At 33.4% G+C, this 16,625-nt stretch overlaps 1 protein-coding gene across 1 annotated transcript in view; it reads left to right on the top strand.

The window, feature by feature from the left end:
• LOC114333401 (anaphase-promoting complex subunit 1) overlaps positions 1-12,011 on the top strand; it is a 64,319-nt gene extending 52,308 nt beyond the window's left edge. Inside the window, exons 23-26 of the mRNA XM_050654874.1 lie at positions 846-987; positions 2,836-2,942; positions 5,906-6,239; positions 11,442-12,011. Coding sequence (XP_050510831.1) covers positions 846-987; positions 2,836-2,942; positions 5,906-6,239; positions 11,442-11,822 — 964 coding nt within the window. The 3' untranslated portion in view covers positions 11,823-12,011. The remainder of the gene's footprint in view (positions 1-845; positions 988-2,835; positions 2,943-5,905; positions 6,240-11,441) is intronic.
• The last annotated feature ends 4,614 nt before the right edge of the window (positions 12,012-16,625 follow it).

Below are 16,625 nucleotides of genomic sequence, written 5' to 3'. Positions count from 1 at the left end.
CTGTATTATTGTTTACCAAACAACGGAATTCACATTAAATATTTACTTAATTGACATTTTTAATAAATTTGTAATTCAACAAAACCTTATTAAATTTTTCAATTATGCCAAAGTTTCACAATTATTGCTTCACCCTGTATAATTATTATTTATACCATTGAATAGCATTTTTTATAGCCTTTTCAATGATGTATCACAAGTAGGGGTTTGCAATTTAAACCTTTTTGGTTGTGATGGGTGGGGCCTAGGGGGTTGATGGAGGTGAGTTCTCTTTCATGTCATTTTAGTTCCTCCTTACTATCCTAGAAACGGTTTCAAGCATTTTTCGATATCAGCTTTTGTTCGTGAGATATAGCCATTGTAAGTTTTAAAATTGACACACTGTATAAGAACCTACAAAGTATTGGAAACTTAAAAAAAAGATGGAATCGGTAAAGTCAATGACATACAGAAATAAGGATTTATTTTTATATAATAGCACAGTATATAGAGGTTCCACAGTAAAACCACTCCTCTGTCGGCGCTTTGATCTCAAGAAGTAATACCGGCAGTACGCAATTGGTAGTTCACCAGTGGGGGATGCGGATTTTCCCTGTTAAAATCTGTACGTTTCTATGCGACTAGCAATGCGAGAGTGGGGCAAAAGCGACTAAGAACATTGCGCGGTCGCCATGCGCGACTACAGATTTTACTTCAAATTTTTCGGAGAGTGGTTCTACTGTCCCTCTTTATACTGTGATAATAGTATAACGGTAGGGTCCAAAATCACATCTAGTATTAATTAGGATTTTATTTATATTTATTGTTTTTTATTGAACTATTAAATTGTTAAATTTTTATTCTAGATATCACTTACAAGCTTTTCGACATTTGTATGTGTTAGCTGTGGAACCTCGATTAATAATACCCAAGGAAGTTCAGTTGGGAGAAATTTGCTATGCAAATTTAAGAGTGATGAAACTGAACGGTACTACTATTAATATTAAGGTAATTAATGTATTTAACTAAAATTCCCAATATATTATAGATATGTAGTATGGTATAGTTAGACCCAAACCCAGACATCCAAAGTGAAAGTTATCCTCCAACACCAAATTGTTCTATATGGTCCACATAATGTTCAGAAAAAAGTCACACCATTTTGAGCGTCGGGTTTGGGGGAGAGGGGGGAGAAATTTGCAAATTCGTAGTTTTTTACGTTTTTCGTCAATATTTCTAAAACTAAGCGGTTTAGCATGAACAACCTTCTCCACAAAATTGTTCTACATTAAATTTGAAATAAAAAAGGCCCTATGCATAACCCTTCTAAAATGACCGGTTCCAAAGTTACGGAGGTAGTATAGTATAATTGGTCCAAAAAAAGGCCTAACCCAGACATCCAAAGTAAAAGTTTTCCTTCAACATCAAATTATTCTATATGGTCCACATATTGTTCAGTAAAAAGTTACACCATTTTGAGCGTCCGGTTTGGGGGGCAGATGGGGGAGAAATCGGTAAATTAGTAGTTTTTTTAAGTTTTTCGTCATTCTAAAACTATGCTTTAGCGTAAGGAATGTTCTATAGAAAAATGTTCTACATAAAATTTAAGACAAAAAAGGTTCTACACATTATTGTTATAAAATCAACGGTTCCAGAGTTACGGAGGGTAAAAAGTGGAGGTTTTCGATACTTTTTATATTTACCGATTTCTCCCCCCTCTCCCCATCAAACCCGACGCTCAAAATGGTGTGACTTTTTTCTGAACATCATGTGGACCATAAAGAACAATTTGGTGTTGGAGGATAACTTTCACTTTGGATGTCTGGGTTTTTGGTATAGTTATATCATAAATATTGCCCAAAAAATATAAAAAGTATCGAAGACCTCGACTTTTCACCCTCCGTAACTCTGGAACCGTTGATTTTATGACAATTATGTATAGAACATTTTTTGTTTTAAATTTCATGTAGAACATTTTTGTATATAACATTTGTTTACGCTAAAGCATAGTTTTAGAAATATTGACGAAAAACTTAAAAAAACTACTAATTTACCGGCTTCTTTACCATCTCCCTCCCAAACCGGACGCTCAAAATGGTGTAACTTTTTACTGAACAATATGTGGACCATATAGAACATTTTGGTGTTGGAGGAAAACTTTTACTTTGGATGTTTGGGTTATGCCTTTTTTGGACCAGTTATACTATACTACCTCCGTAACTTTGGAACCATTCATTTTAGAAAGATTATGCATAGGGCCTTTTTCATTTCAATTTTAATGTAGAAAATTTTGTATAGAGGGTTGTTCATGCTAAACCGCATAGTTTTAGAAATATTGGCGAAAAACTTAAAAAACTACGAATTTACCGATTTCTCCCCCCTTTCCCCCCCAAATCCGACGCTCAAAATGGTGTGACTTTTTTCTGGACATTATGTGGACCATATAGAACAATTTGGTGTTGAAGGATAACTTTCACTTTGGGTGTCTGGGTTATGCCATCTTTTGGATCAACTATACTATACTTATACTAATGTTTGTGTGTTTGTTTAGAATATTGTAGAAAATAATGTGTAATAATACATTAATGTTATGGCTATGTGTATGGTTTTAATAGCTTATAGACTGTGACATTAACAAAGCATCGATGAAGATTAAATTCACAGTCTCCAAGCTGGAAAACCAAGTTACTGGGCGTGAAAGGCTACACTAACTTATTTTTGTTAGACCTCTCGCGAAAAAAATAATGTATCTACAAAATGAAAAATTGTAGTGTTTAAGATTTAAGTTGATATAGGGGTACTTTTGATTGAAGATGCAGATGTATGATGACGTTAATAATAATAATTGTATTTTAGGGACCTGGAATCATACCTGATTTAAATACATTAACAAAAGTTGAAGTTTACGACGAAAGATATTGGCCAGTGGTGTTCGAGAGGGGCAAGAATTGGGCATTATTAGAGTAAGTACTGTTTTTTTTATTTTAATAAATTTTGTGTTATTATAGCAGTATACAGATATTGCTTTAGTATCTTCTCATTTTATCATTACTCCTTTCTGTTGAATTTGTGTGCGATATAATTTTGGTTTACTAAACATAAATAAAGAAAGCTTTCTTTAGGTCCGGTTTCATCAACAACAAATAAATCAATGAAGTTAATCGTCGAATAAAATTTATTAGACGTTTATATTTATATTTATAAATATAAACTGGCGAATTTACTTTTTTATAAATATTTACAGCGAGATTAACTTGCCAATTTATTCGAAGAGTAAGTATTTATTTGATAAATAAATAAAATATCTTATTTGACGTTAGTAAAATGGAGTAATGTCAGTTTATTGGTCGAATAACTTTATTCATAAAATAAACTACTATTTGTCGTTGGTGAAACCGGCCATTGGAATCTTAAATTTTTCTGTCGGGTTATCAACTTATCATGATGTACTGTATCGAATACCTAAGATACCTATTTCGGATTGACATAAATAATTTGACGAGTGGTTTATTAGAACGAAGAAGCACATTGAATTAAGTTTTCCTTTTTTATTTGAGCAAACTTTTAGTGTACATCTCGTAAGTGGAAAATGTTCTTCTGTACGTGTAACGGTTAATATGATGTAAATCCTTTATAGCAAAAAAAAATAGCAAGGAAAGCATTATGGATGATACCATCGAGAAAAAATCAAGAAGAAGCTTGTATCTTCTTAAATAGCCACCTAATAGTAAACATGTGTCAATGTCAGTCCACTATCTTACATATATCATTTATAAAAAAACATTCATTTGCATCTTTTAACAAAAATAGTCCACTCTTACTCTCACCAGGATTGTCTTAATCATTGTCAGGTAATAGGGCCAATGGTGGTCTAACTTTCGACATTTTAACAATATGTCAATGCTTTCGCTGGGGTAGGAATCGAAAACGGACTTTTTATAGTAAAATACTCTATTTGAATCAGTCATTTTGAAAAGGAGTCGCCTCCACTTTTTTAAATTTTACAGGAGAGGTAAAAAACTTTTTATCTTTAAGACTATTAGAAAAATACCTTGTTTTTATGTATTTTTTCGTTTTAAAATTTACTATACAAACTGATGAATAAAAATATGAATAAAATTTTAAAAGACCTAGAAACTAGAAAAGAAAGACCTAGTATTAAAAGAAAAAATACTCATTATAATATGAATACACTAGGAAAAATGAAAGAATACCCATGCGTCATCGATGATATGCATACGAATCAAATCAAAAATTTCTAGTCAAAACAACGTCTAAACTAAGTTAATACTGTAAAAAAACGGATGTGACTACTACCCCACCGTATGATTTTTCGCTACGTAAATGTGTCAAAAATTGTTTGTGATGTTATTCTTTTTCTGATAATACCTATATATTTATTGGTAATAAATGTTACTTTTACTACCGTAATTAATTATTTGATATAGATTAATAATACAAAAATAATGAGTAAGCAAATATAGTATTATGAATTTCTCCATGTTAAAGTTGCCGGACGTAAATAGTAACAGGAATTTAAAGAATGTCGTTTATGTCAACTGCATTAAGTGACTTAAATGAAAGTGAACTTAATGAATTCAGATCATTTTGGTATCCAGATCATTTTCCAGACATTATCTGCAAATAAATGTACATTCGTAAAAATATACTAATCTGTAATTTTATACACTATGATTGAAAAGTCGGAGTAATATGTACACGTTTGACAAACTCATAGACAGAAGTTAACCATATTGACAGATCATTACTTACGAATTTTATTGACTTATTTTAATTAAATAAATACTTGCCAAACCAAAAATACAATATAATATCAAAATAGCTTTTAAAGAACTGAGTTTATTTAAGTAAATACGACTGATTATTAAAATTTATAAACTCTACCGAACCTAACCCAGTTTCACTGTCAAAGTGACAAAAAATGAATCTGTCAGATTATAGTTGACCAGCACGATTACTCGAATAGTAGTTTATACATACAATCATTATCTTTACTAATGTTGAATGTTTTTCCAAGAATGACATTAGAAGTACAGAAATAGTCAAGTGTGAGTTTAAATTGTCTACTAAATTAATATAACTACGTTGAACAATTGTATCGCCGTCTCACTCTGTCAATTATAAATATGTAACTGCGTATGTTTTGGATTTTGGTTTTTGCTTAGTAGACAACACTTAATAATCCATCTCTCTCGTTTGTTATTTATAGAAAAAGGCAGCAAATCCAAAATATGTGCTTGATATGATCGTTCATGGGTATTCTTTCATTTTTCCTACTGTATTGTTTATTACAAGCATTAAACTGCTAAACTAAATTTAGTTTAGTTTAAACTAGTTTAGTCTAAATTTAGTTTAAACTAAATTAAACAAAAACATTTTAAATAAATGAGGATAGTAACTTTTGCCTTGTTCCGTGTCTTCGGAACTGGTAGTATGCCATTCACAGATAGTGTTGTAGAATGGGTTATCCATAGGAGATCACTCCTTTTCAAACTGAACGGTTTGTGGGGTATACTGTGCTTACGATAATAATATTGAAAGTTGACTCATTTTCGTATGAAATAAACGTATCTACGTGTATTAAATACAAATTCGACAGAAAGTGGAAATGTCAAAAAAGTGGAGATGACCCCTTTTCATAATGACCGATTCATTATTTATACTCTAATAATCTATCTAAATACTCTCTAAATACTGTAACCATACCAGTTGAGTTAATGTTTTCCCTTTTTTTCTTTATTCTCTTTCATTGAAATCACTCGCGTTGACAAATCTCTCACCTTAAAAGTAAAACTTAAAACACAACAAAGTTGTTCCAGAGGATTCCACTTTGAATTTGAATTGTATAGTAAATCGGGATGTTGGTGTACCAATTTACTCATATACATATTTCTTCTATTTTCAGAAAAATTGTTTCTAACACAGGCTGCATAGAAGTGAAGCAACGCGCCGGTTGCCTAAGCTACATTTTGGACAAATTCGGATACCGCAGTCAATTGGCGCGTACACTTACGCATTCTATGGTCACCCCTTGGGACCCGTCACCTACTTCTACCATTACTTGGTTCACGTCAGATAAATCCATCAAGTTATTTTGCAAACATTTTCTGACGACTGACAAATCTACGGAATCGAGCGCAGTGGAAGCTAGACTGAGACAAGCTCTCTCGAAGATAACGTATGATGCTGTAGTGAAGGATAAGCTAATTGTGATAGTAATATTTATTGCCTTATTTAAGGTAAGTCATTATTTTGATAACGAACCTAATAGGTCTGGATCCCGCGTATGAAAAAAAGTTGATTAATAGCAAGCTGAAAATTTGTTAATAGCTTAAGGGTGTCTAGTCGGATAAACTTTGATATATGGGAACACTGTAACAGGAGCAGTTTTAATTGTGGAACAGGTTAAAAATTTGGAACGGTCAGACCACGAAAACGGCACATTTATTTTGTCCGACAGAACAGACTTAAACTCTCCGAACAGATATTAAACTCTCATGCAAAAATCAGACTGCTATTTATCACCTGTCATAATTCCTTTCATTTGACATATTCTACATGTTCCACTCATTAAAACGCCCATTTGGTGATAAAAGCAGTCTGATTTTTGCATGAGAGTTTAATCTCTGTTCGGAGAGTTTTAGTCTGTTCTGTCGGACAAAATACATGTGCCGTTTTCGTGGTCTGAAAGTTCCAAATTTTTAACCTGTTCCACAATTAAAACTTCCCATGTTCCAGTGTTCCCATATATCAAAGTTTTTCCGATTAGACACCCTTAAGCTATTAACAAATTTTCAGCTTGCTATTAATCAACTTTTTTTTCATACGCGGGATCCAGACCTATAAAGTATCGTAAACGATAGCAGATTTATTTTATTTTATTTAGCGTATGGCATCTGACACATTTACATTTACATATATTTTGTATAAGACAATACATAGGTTCACAAACGTACATCTAACTTGTTGTTGTTTATTTGGGTTTATATGACTGCGGACACTAAATCCATTTGCCATACATCTAACTTATTTACATAGTCTATCGACTCTGGAGCTGCCATCAGGAAATCCTCTGACCTGCCATGATATGATCTTGTGGGACATTGTTCTGTGATGTGATAGATGGTTTGTGGTTGTCCACAGTCACAGAGTGGGGATGGTCGTTTACCCCATTTGTGCATCATGTAACCACATCTGCCGTGTTGGGTTCTGATTCGGTTCAGCATAGACCATGTGCTTCGTGGTAAGTCAAAGCCTGGTGGTTTTTGTGTGATGCAGGGTAAGTTGCTATTTTGTTGTTCCATCCATTCTCGAGTCCATGTTGTCGTTAAGTTGAACTCATTTTCCACAGCCACCTTTGCTGTTTTTATTGGTGGTCGTCTGGAGCGTAGACGTTTACCGTTGGCGGCATCTATATCTTGATGGATTGGCAGGTTTTCATTATCTACTATCTTTCTGTACTCACTAGTGAGTGCGTGTATGCGTCGTAGTTTGGGTGGTGGAATGTGGCTCAGTACTGGGAGCCATTGCGTAGGGGTGGATTTTATAACTCCAGCAATCATTCTCATTGTATTATTCAATTGGGCATCTACTTTGTGTATATGTGGGCTGTTAAGCCATGCTGAAGAGCAGTATTCCGCAGTTGAGAAGACTAGGCCCAGGGCAGATGATCGCAAGGTGGAAGCCGATGCTCCCCATGTTGTGCCGCACAGCTTCTGAATGATGTTGTTTCTGGATTTAAGTTTTTCCGCTGTTTTTGTCAGATGTTCCTTGAATGATAGGGTTCCGTCAAGAGTCACCCCAAGGTACTTTGGTGTTTTATTGTAGGCGAGTGTGGTGGTTTCGAACTGAATATTGAGTATTCTTCCTGCAAACTTGTTATTTAGGTGGAAACTGGAAACCTCTGTTTTCGTAGCGTTTGGTTGGAGCCTCCATTTACGGAAATATTTTCCCACTATGTGTAAGTCCGCCGTGAGGATTTCTTCTGTTTCTTCAAATGACTTACACCTTGTTGCAAGGACCCAGTCATCGGCGTAACCAAACTTCCTTGATCTGGTTTCTGGTATATCAGAGATGTATAGGCTAAAGAGAAGAGGAGCCAGGACAGATCCCTATGGCAGTCCATTATTCAGTTTCCTTGGAGTGCTGATGTCAGATCCCATGACCACTTAAATCGTTCGGTCGGCTAGCATGCTGTTGATTATTCGAGCGGCGGATTTACAACGATAGCAGAATGCCACTATTATATGTATTTCTTCATGTTTCTCTAGAAATTGCTGGCTTAGTTTTATAAATTCTGCTTTTCAAGTTTCCCCAATATAATATTTACGATTCAAATCAGGTGAGCATGGAGGCCATTCATTACTACATAATCTACCAGTTGAATCAATCGTAGTTAATTTTCCGTTGAATAATATTTTGTAGCAACCTATATTTGGGACCTATTCTCTTGACGTTCTTATAATCTCAGTATTCTTGCTGAGATGTTCTAGTATTGTAGAGTTGTTGAATCTTGTCCACACAAAAAACTTTTAAAATTCTTCTATAGCACCACATTTCGAAAGTCTCAAGGCGATTTAGATCATATTTAGTTACAGTCCAAGACTCGACACCATAAAGTAAGACCGAGAACACGTAGTAGCGAAATAGGCGGATCCGCAATACCAATGTTCGGTCTCTGTTACATAATACCTTGGACATCCTTCTTAAAACTGCTCTGGCCTGTTCAATTCTGGATCTAATTTCACCGTGAACTGTGGATGGATCGAAAAAATGGCGCTTGGTTATCTGAAGACGTAGAAAAATGGTTGAAACCAATTTTTGTAATGTCATAACATATATAGGCAAACCATTTAAAAAGTTGAGAAATTTTTAAGTTTCTTTGAGTCACTCTTTGACAGAGTGTCAAATCGGACACTGTCAAAATAAAACTGGTCATACCTCCTAAAACACATGGTGTAAGGTAGCATAACCTCACATTGGGGGAAAGCTTTATTTTTTATATTTCAAAGGCTTTATTTTTTGTCGTTGTAATTTCTAATTTAATCTAACAATAAAACACTGAAAACGTTTGTTTTCTATACTTCCACAAAATTTATTACAACTATGTGACTACAGCTGTTTCGGCAGAGTGCCTTTCTCAAGTGATTTAGGGTTTCTATGGGTTTGCCTTTTTAAAGTCTTTAACTGAAGAGGTTGAGGAGTGTGGAGCTGTTTGTCTCGAGTTGGTCATTCAGAATTATATCTGTATTTTTCAATTTATTAATTTCCATAGATTCTAATGAATATAGCTTTATTTTGAATATGCAGAATTTGAAACTGTTCATTAAAAGAATGATTATGATCTAGATCTAGAAGGTGAAGTGCGTATGTCGAAGTGTCTGTTTTTCTATTGTTGAAAGCCCTTTTGTGTTCTGCTATCCGTTTGTCAAAGGTTCTGCCAGTTTGACCGATGTAAGTTTTCGGACAGTCACCACAAATTAGTTTGTAAACACCACTCTGTAGTTGTTTTCTCTTTCGGCTCTTATTGTTCTTAATATTTTTGCTTAATTTATTTGCCAAACTGACAGAACCTTTGACAAACGGATAACAGAACACAAAAGGGCTTTCAACAATAGAAAAACAGACACTTCTACATACGCACTTCAGCTTCTAGATCATAATCATTCTTTTAATGAACAGTTTCAAATTCTGCATATTCAAAATAAAGGTCTTAAGCTATCTTTATTAGAATCTATGGAAATTAATAAATTGAAAAATACAGATATAATTCTGAATGACCAACTCGAGACACACAGCTCCCCACTCCTCAACCTCTTCAGTTAAAGACTTTAAAAAGGCAAACCCATAGTAATCTAAATCACTTGAGAAAGGCACTCTGCCGAAACAGCTGTAGTCACATAGTTGTAATAAATTTTTTCTACAACCACTATTCAAAGTGCACTTTTCTGCACGGTTTTATGTTAGCAAACTTGATATTTTCTCACAGTATAAGATATTTGACATTAGTGTGCAGAAAAGTGACGTTTCTGTGCCGCAAAGTTCTTTTCTGCACAGTTGACTACCTCATTCTGAGTAACGTTATATTCTGTTTACATCCGTGGACTACCGCATTCTGAGTAACGTTATATTCTGTTTACATCCGTGGTTAAACTTTAGACAAATATATTACCTATAAGACAATTATTATATTTAACTATAGCATAGAAACTAAATTATGGATGTTACAACTGTTTTATTTTACAATTTTATTCTTATTAAACATTTTATAATTATCAAATAACCAATAAGGATTTAGCAACCTGTGCAAGAGACGTCGAATGAAGTAGGTTTTGTGTAAATCCGTGACTGCATAAATATAATGTCAATAATGTGTAATAATTGTTTAAATTTAAACAAATTAAGGCAGTGCATTAATTTTTTAACTGATTTCTGTGCAATTTATTTAGGTATAAGGAATTTAAATTGATTAGTAGGTATTAATTAAATACAGTTTAAAATTTATCACATAGGTACGTATTATAATTAATCGTCGTTTGGAAATTGTGATTTTTATTTTTAGGAAAAACTGTGCTTGTAGAAAAAGTATAGTGTGAAACACGTGCAGAAAGGTAATTTCTCACTCGTTTGAATTGCGGCACTCGCTTGCGCTCGTACCGCAACTTTTCAAACTCGTGAGAAATTAGTACCTTTCTGCACTTGTTGCACAATATACTATTTTCTACGAGCGTGCAAAAATGTCTACTTTCGCGCACGCATTTTAGTTTGGAAAGTTTCACTTTTCCGCACGCGTGTTATTTTTCCGCACGCGGATTTTACTTTTCCGCACGCGTGTTAATTTAGATATGTTAATATGGCCTTAAAGTAATTATAATACATGCAATAAACTAATATTTAGATATTATTTACTAATTTATTTCAAATATATCTTATTGTGTTCCTGTTTTAACGAAATTAACGCGACAATTCGATGAAATAAAATTATTTTGACATAATATTCGAAAGTCAAATCGGTAGACAATAACAGTCGTTTTGAATCATCGTCATGGAAACCAAGATCGTCGTCATGCTAACTAATTATATTGAAAGTTTGGTTTTGACAACCTTGTCAAAGAATTAATTTGTGTATGTATTTTTATATTAATTAAATTAATTCATTAAGATTTGGTAATTTTTTTAAGACTCTTAGAAAAAATATTATTCCTGACTCTTGCAGAAAGTCTCTTTTCCGCACTCGACTGCTTGCCGAACTCCCGCTTCGCGTAGTTCGGCAAACTGCAGTCGCGTGCGGAAAAGAATGACTTTCTGCACTTGTTAGGAAAATAACTATTGTGGAAGTATAGAAAACAAACGTTTTCAGTGTTTTATTGTTAGATAAAATGAACTACCATCAAGTAACGGTCGAATCCATCAATTATTCTAATTTGCTCTTTTTGTTTTAGATAATTTCAGATCTTGAACGGAACCCATGTCCGATGAACATTTGGCAGTTCAAAATCTTAGAAAGTCATATTATGAGGAGCAGATGTAACCACTTACTATCTAAGGAAATAGTTCTCTCCTTTCGTCAAGAATTTCTCGAAGTATTCGACAGATGGGAATCCGATTTGAAACCTTTATTACAAAGGTTTGTAAAAGGGGATAGGTTCGAAGAGAATTTAGATAGTTTACTAGTGAAAAGGTTGTGTTCTTATGTGGTTTTCTTCGATTTTCCATGGAACTATAACGTAGAGAACCAACAATATTTAGAAGTGTTACAGAATTTGATGAGAGGTGGTTTAAAAATCGAGGCTGTTTTGAGGATAATGAAGACGATTTCCTAACTTTAGTTTTATCTATCCGAAGTACTTTTTGACCATAATATGGTTAAGTATCAATTATGTTTATATTTTTTAATAGAATTGTAAAAAGTGAAGATGATGAAATGTGATGTTAAAAGTAATCAAATTTTGTACATTAAATTATTTTCCTTTGATGCTATCTTTTGGTACTATATAGTTAGATTTTTTTAAGTAATGAATTTTTATTTAATAACCTTAACACGGGCCCATATAAAAATTTTTAGGAGGGGGCCAGACGTGAAGATGTTGCACATTATATTGTGTATACTTTGGATAACCATATATAATTTAAAGCACCCTAAAAGCCAGGGGTGGCACGCCCCCCCTGCCCATGGGTATGGGCTCCCATGCTTAATACTCGTTAATTTTATACTTCCTTAACATTAATATTTCATTCATTTTAAAACTATTAGCAACCGTCATTTTAAATCTTGTTTCATGTTTTGAAAGATAAAGTTTTGTAATTTTATCTCAAATTTGAAGTTTTTTAATAAACTTACGTGCATAGAAATCGGCTCACTTAAAAAATTGGTCATTTTTGATGTCTGATTTTTAAGTGATTTTTTGAACATGTTATAGCCTGATTCTTTAAAAATACCACTGGAATAATATTGTTGCTAAACAGGTAGATTTTCATTGTATAGCGGGTGTACCAATCAAAGTTCCCAATCTCAAAGTTCCCATCACTCTGTGGAATATTCTAGCATTTATAAAATATTGAAATTAAAACCCAACTATAGCCTCAGGTTTTCTTAACATTACGTTTTTTGATTCATTCGTTTATGTTGCGTAATAAAAAAGTTAGGTACTTTAACAACTACAGGGTGATTGATTAGTAGGGTAAAGCTCAATAGCTCCGCCATAGTAATAGATAGCAGTAAAAGTTAATAACAAAAATTTTAGCCACCTTTGAGCTTCACATTACAAAATTAGTTAGAATGTTACAGGGTGTTCGATAACACAGTGGCAGACATAACTTATGTTTTTTTAAATGGAACACCCTATATTGTATTTTATATTCGAACTCCTGTTAACTTCTCCATCACAAAAATATAAAGGTTTGTAATGTTCTACAGGGTATTTACAAAGTTATAACCAATTTTGTATGAAAATCGTAACAAGTTCAACTCCCTGTATAAATAAAAATAAGCACACCAGCAATTGTTTAATAATGCCATATTTTTTATTTATTGTCAATTTTTTTAAGAATTATGGATATTGCTAATTTTCTTTATACAGGGTGAGTCAAAACGCAAGTAATGTTAAAATGTTTCTCAGTAATGTTAAATGGAACAACCTGTATTTTATATCATTATTGAAAAGTAACATTAACGTACTTTAATTTTTATATAACATTCCCTATGCCCAAATTTATTAGTTTTCGAGATGTTTTAATTTTTCAGAGCAAATTATTTTAGGTGTTTAAATTTATCTAAATTTTAAGTAAGCCATGACTGAATTGACAATTGAAGATTACCGATTGTCAATCCGGTAATCAATGTAACACTGTAGCAAATAAAGAAATAAAAATAATTTATTAGTAATACATTTTACAAACAAAAACAACCACTACATGCAACATTTTTGAAACAATTAAAAACTATCTTTTTATGTAAATGCAACAAATAAACAAAGAAAATTAGTAATAAATTTTACAAAAAAACACACAAACAAAAAATGCAATATTTTGTGAAGACAATTAAACACTACTTTTGTATGTAAATGTAACAATGTAACAAATAAAGAACAAAACATAATTTATCAGTAATACATTTTGCAAAAAAACATGTTTGAAAAAATTAGAAGCTACTTTTAATAAAATATTTTTAATATTTAATTACATAAGGTGTTCAAAATTATCTCCTAACACATTTATGTACGCCTAAAAACGATCATTGAATGAGCTACTTACTCTACGGAGCATTTGTAAATTAACACATCGAAATACACTTTGTATTCTATTTTTCATCTCATCCCTTGTTGTTGGAGGTATTTTATAAACTTCATTATTAACGTAACCCCAAAAAAATCAGTCCAGTTTATTAAATTCTGGTGATTTGGGTGGCCACGCTACTGGTCCATTGAAAAATGAAAATATCTCGAAAACTAATAAATTTAGATATAGGGAATGTTATCTAAAAATTAAAGTACGGTAATGGTACTTTTCAATAGTGATATAAAATACAGGGTGTTCCATTAAAAATTACTGAGAAAATAATGTACTTGCGTTTTGACTCACCCTGTATTTGATATAAAGAAAATTAGCAATATCGACCATTCTTGAAAATTTTGACAATACGTTAAAAAATATGGCATTAATAAACCATTGTTGTTTTGCTTATTTTTATTTACACAGTGAGTTGAACTTGTTACGATTTTCATATAAAATTGGTTATAACTTTGTAAATACCCTGTATAACATAACAAACCTTTATATTTTTGTGATGGAGAAGTTAACAGGATTTCGAATTTAAAATAAAATATAGGGTGTTCCATTAAAAAAAACATAAGTTTGGTCTGCCACTGTGTTATCGAACACCCTGTAACATTCTAACTAATTTTGTAATGTGAAGCTCAAAGGTGGCTAAAATTTTTGTTATTAACTTTTATTGCTATCTATTACTATAGCGGAGCTATTGAGCTTTACCCTACTAATCAATCACCCTGTATAGGACTATGAGTAAAAAACCACGAGGATCTTTTTTGCGTATTTCCCTGGTAATTTGCGTATACAGGGTGATACATTAGGAATTGTAGTTTCTAGACCTCAAAATATTATGATTTAACCCAAATCACTTACATAAAATGTGACTCCTTACTGAGTAACAGGGTGTTTTATTTAAAAATTTAAAAACTATTTGTACCCAGTACTTTAAAACTATTTTACATATCCTTGTCATATTTGGCAGAAAGTGTAGGTACTGCGCACCCTACTAAATTATGATAAATAAACGTTTCTGACTACTACCAGACGCGTACGACAGGGGAGAGTGAATGGTTGACTCTTCCCAAATTCTACGCCACTGGCGGAATTGCCATTTTAGCGAAATTTTTCGATTTTCCAATAGTGTCTCTGTAAATAATATACTGTTCACTCTTAACGATAAAGTCATTAGTTTTCTAGATATTTGAAGTTAAACATGTAACGGTACAGTTATTTTGATTCATTTATTGTGCCGCTTAATTTTTAACCTCAAAGTACCCCGCACAAACCTTATGGAAATTAGGTCCCAGTGGATTTCGTTCATACTTTGGGAAAATACTCTTTGAAGCATCCTGATAAAAAGTTCTCATGGGTACAACTCAACCGTATAGAGACACAAACTCGGAAAATTATAAGATTTACTGGGTATTCTAATTCCCTGAGTTACTGGTTATCTGGTAACACGTATAAGTTTGGATCAAGGAAAAGTACTAGTAGTCTACAATTTTTTCCTGGCTATCCAATGGCGACCTTTACTTTGACCTTGACCTTCAACGGACGTCATCTTCTAGAGTTTCGAGGGTTTTCGGCATTAAATTGATATAAACAGATTACTAATGGGGTTTTTGGATCGCTAAACACGAATATGCCATCAGAATTGACCTCCGGAGGACGAGGTGGCCAGGGCAACTGCAAGTCACGTCATCTTCTAGAGTATCGATGGTTTTCGGCATTTAATTGATGCAAATGAATTACTGGAGGGTTTTTTGAGGTCGCTAAACACGAATATGTCACCAGAACCGACTCCCGGAGCACCTGGTTTCCAAGGTCAATGAAAGGGGCTCCTGGAGTTTCGAGGGTCTTTGGTACTACATTAATGCAAACGGATTAATTATAGGTTTTTGGGGTTGCTGAACACGAATACGTGATCAGTACACCTGGTGCCTAAGACAGGTTATCTTCTGGAGTTTCGGAGGAATCAAATGGATTACTCTTAGGTTTTTAACTCCAGAAGATAACCTGCCTTAGGCACCAGGTGCTCTTGTGTCTGTGCTGATCACGTATTCGTGTTCAGCAACCCCAAAAACCTATAACTAATCCGTTTGCATTAATGTAGTACCAAAGACCCTAGAAACTCCAGGAGCGCCTTTCATTGACTTTAGAAACCAGGTGCTCCGGGAGTCGGTTCTGGTGGCATATTCGTGTTTAGCGACCTCAAAAAACCCTCCAGTAATTCATTTGCATCAATTAAATGCCGAAAACCATCGAAACTCTAGAAGATGACGTCCCTTGCAGTTTCCCTGGCCACCACGTCCTCCAGAGGTCAATTCTGATGGCATATTCGTCATTTAGCGATCCCAAAAACCCATGAGTAATCTGTTTATATCAATTTAATGCCGAAAACCCTCGAAAATCTAGAAGATGACGTCCGTTGAAGGTCAAGGTCAAAGTAAAGGTCGCCATTGGATAGCCAGGAAAAAATCCTAGACTAATAGTACTTTTTCTTGATCCAAACTTCTACATGTTGCCAGATAACCAGTAACTCAGGGAATTGAAATACCCAGTAAATCTTATAATTTTCTGAGTTTGTGCCTTTATATCTTGAAAATCTTTCATACGACTGAGTTGTACCCATGAGAACTTTTTATCAGGATGCTTCAAAGGGTATTTTCCCAAAGTATGAACGAAATCCACTGGGACCTAATTTCCATAAGGTTTGTGCGGGGTACTTTCTCGAAAACCAATTATTTTGTTGCTAAAATATTTGAGATATTTGAAGTTTAAAATTAAGCAGCACAATAAATTAATCAAAATATCTGTTCCGTTACATGTTTAACTTTAAATATCTCGAAAAACTAATG

Source organism: Diabrotica virgifera, chromosome 6 (genome assembly GCF_917563875.1).
Source record: "Diabrotica virgifera virgifera chromosome 6, PGI_DIABVI_V3a".
NCBI lineage: Eukaryota > Metazoa > Arthropoda > Insecta > Coleoptera > Chrysomelidae > Diabrotica > Diabrotica virgifera.
The sequence above is the reverse complement of the archived record's forward strand: the minus strand, read 5'-3'. Positions and strand labels throughout refer to the sequence as shown.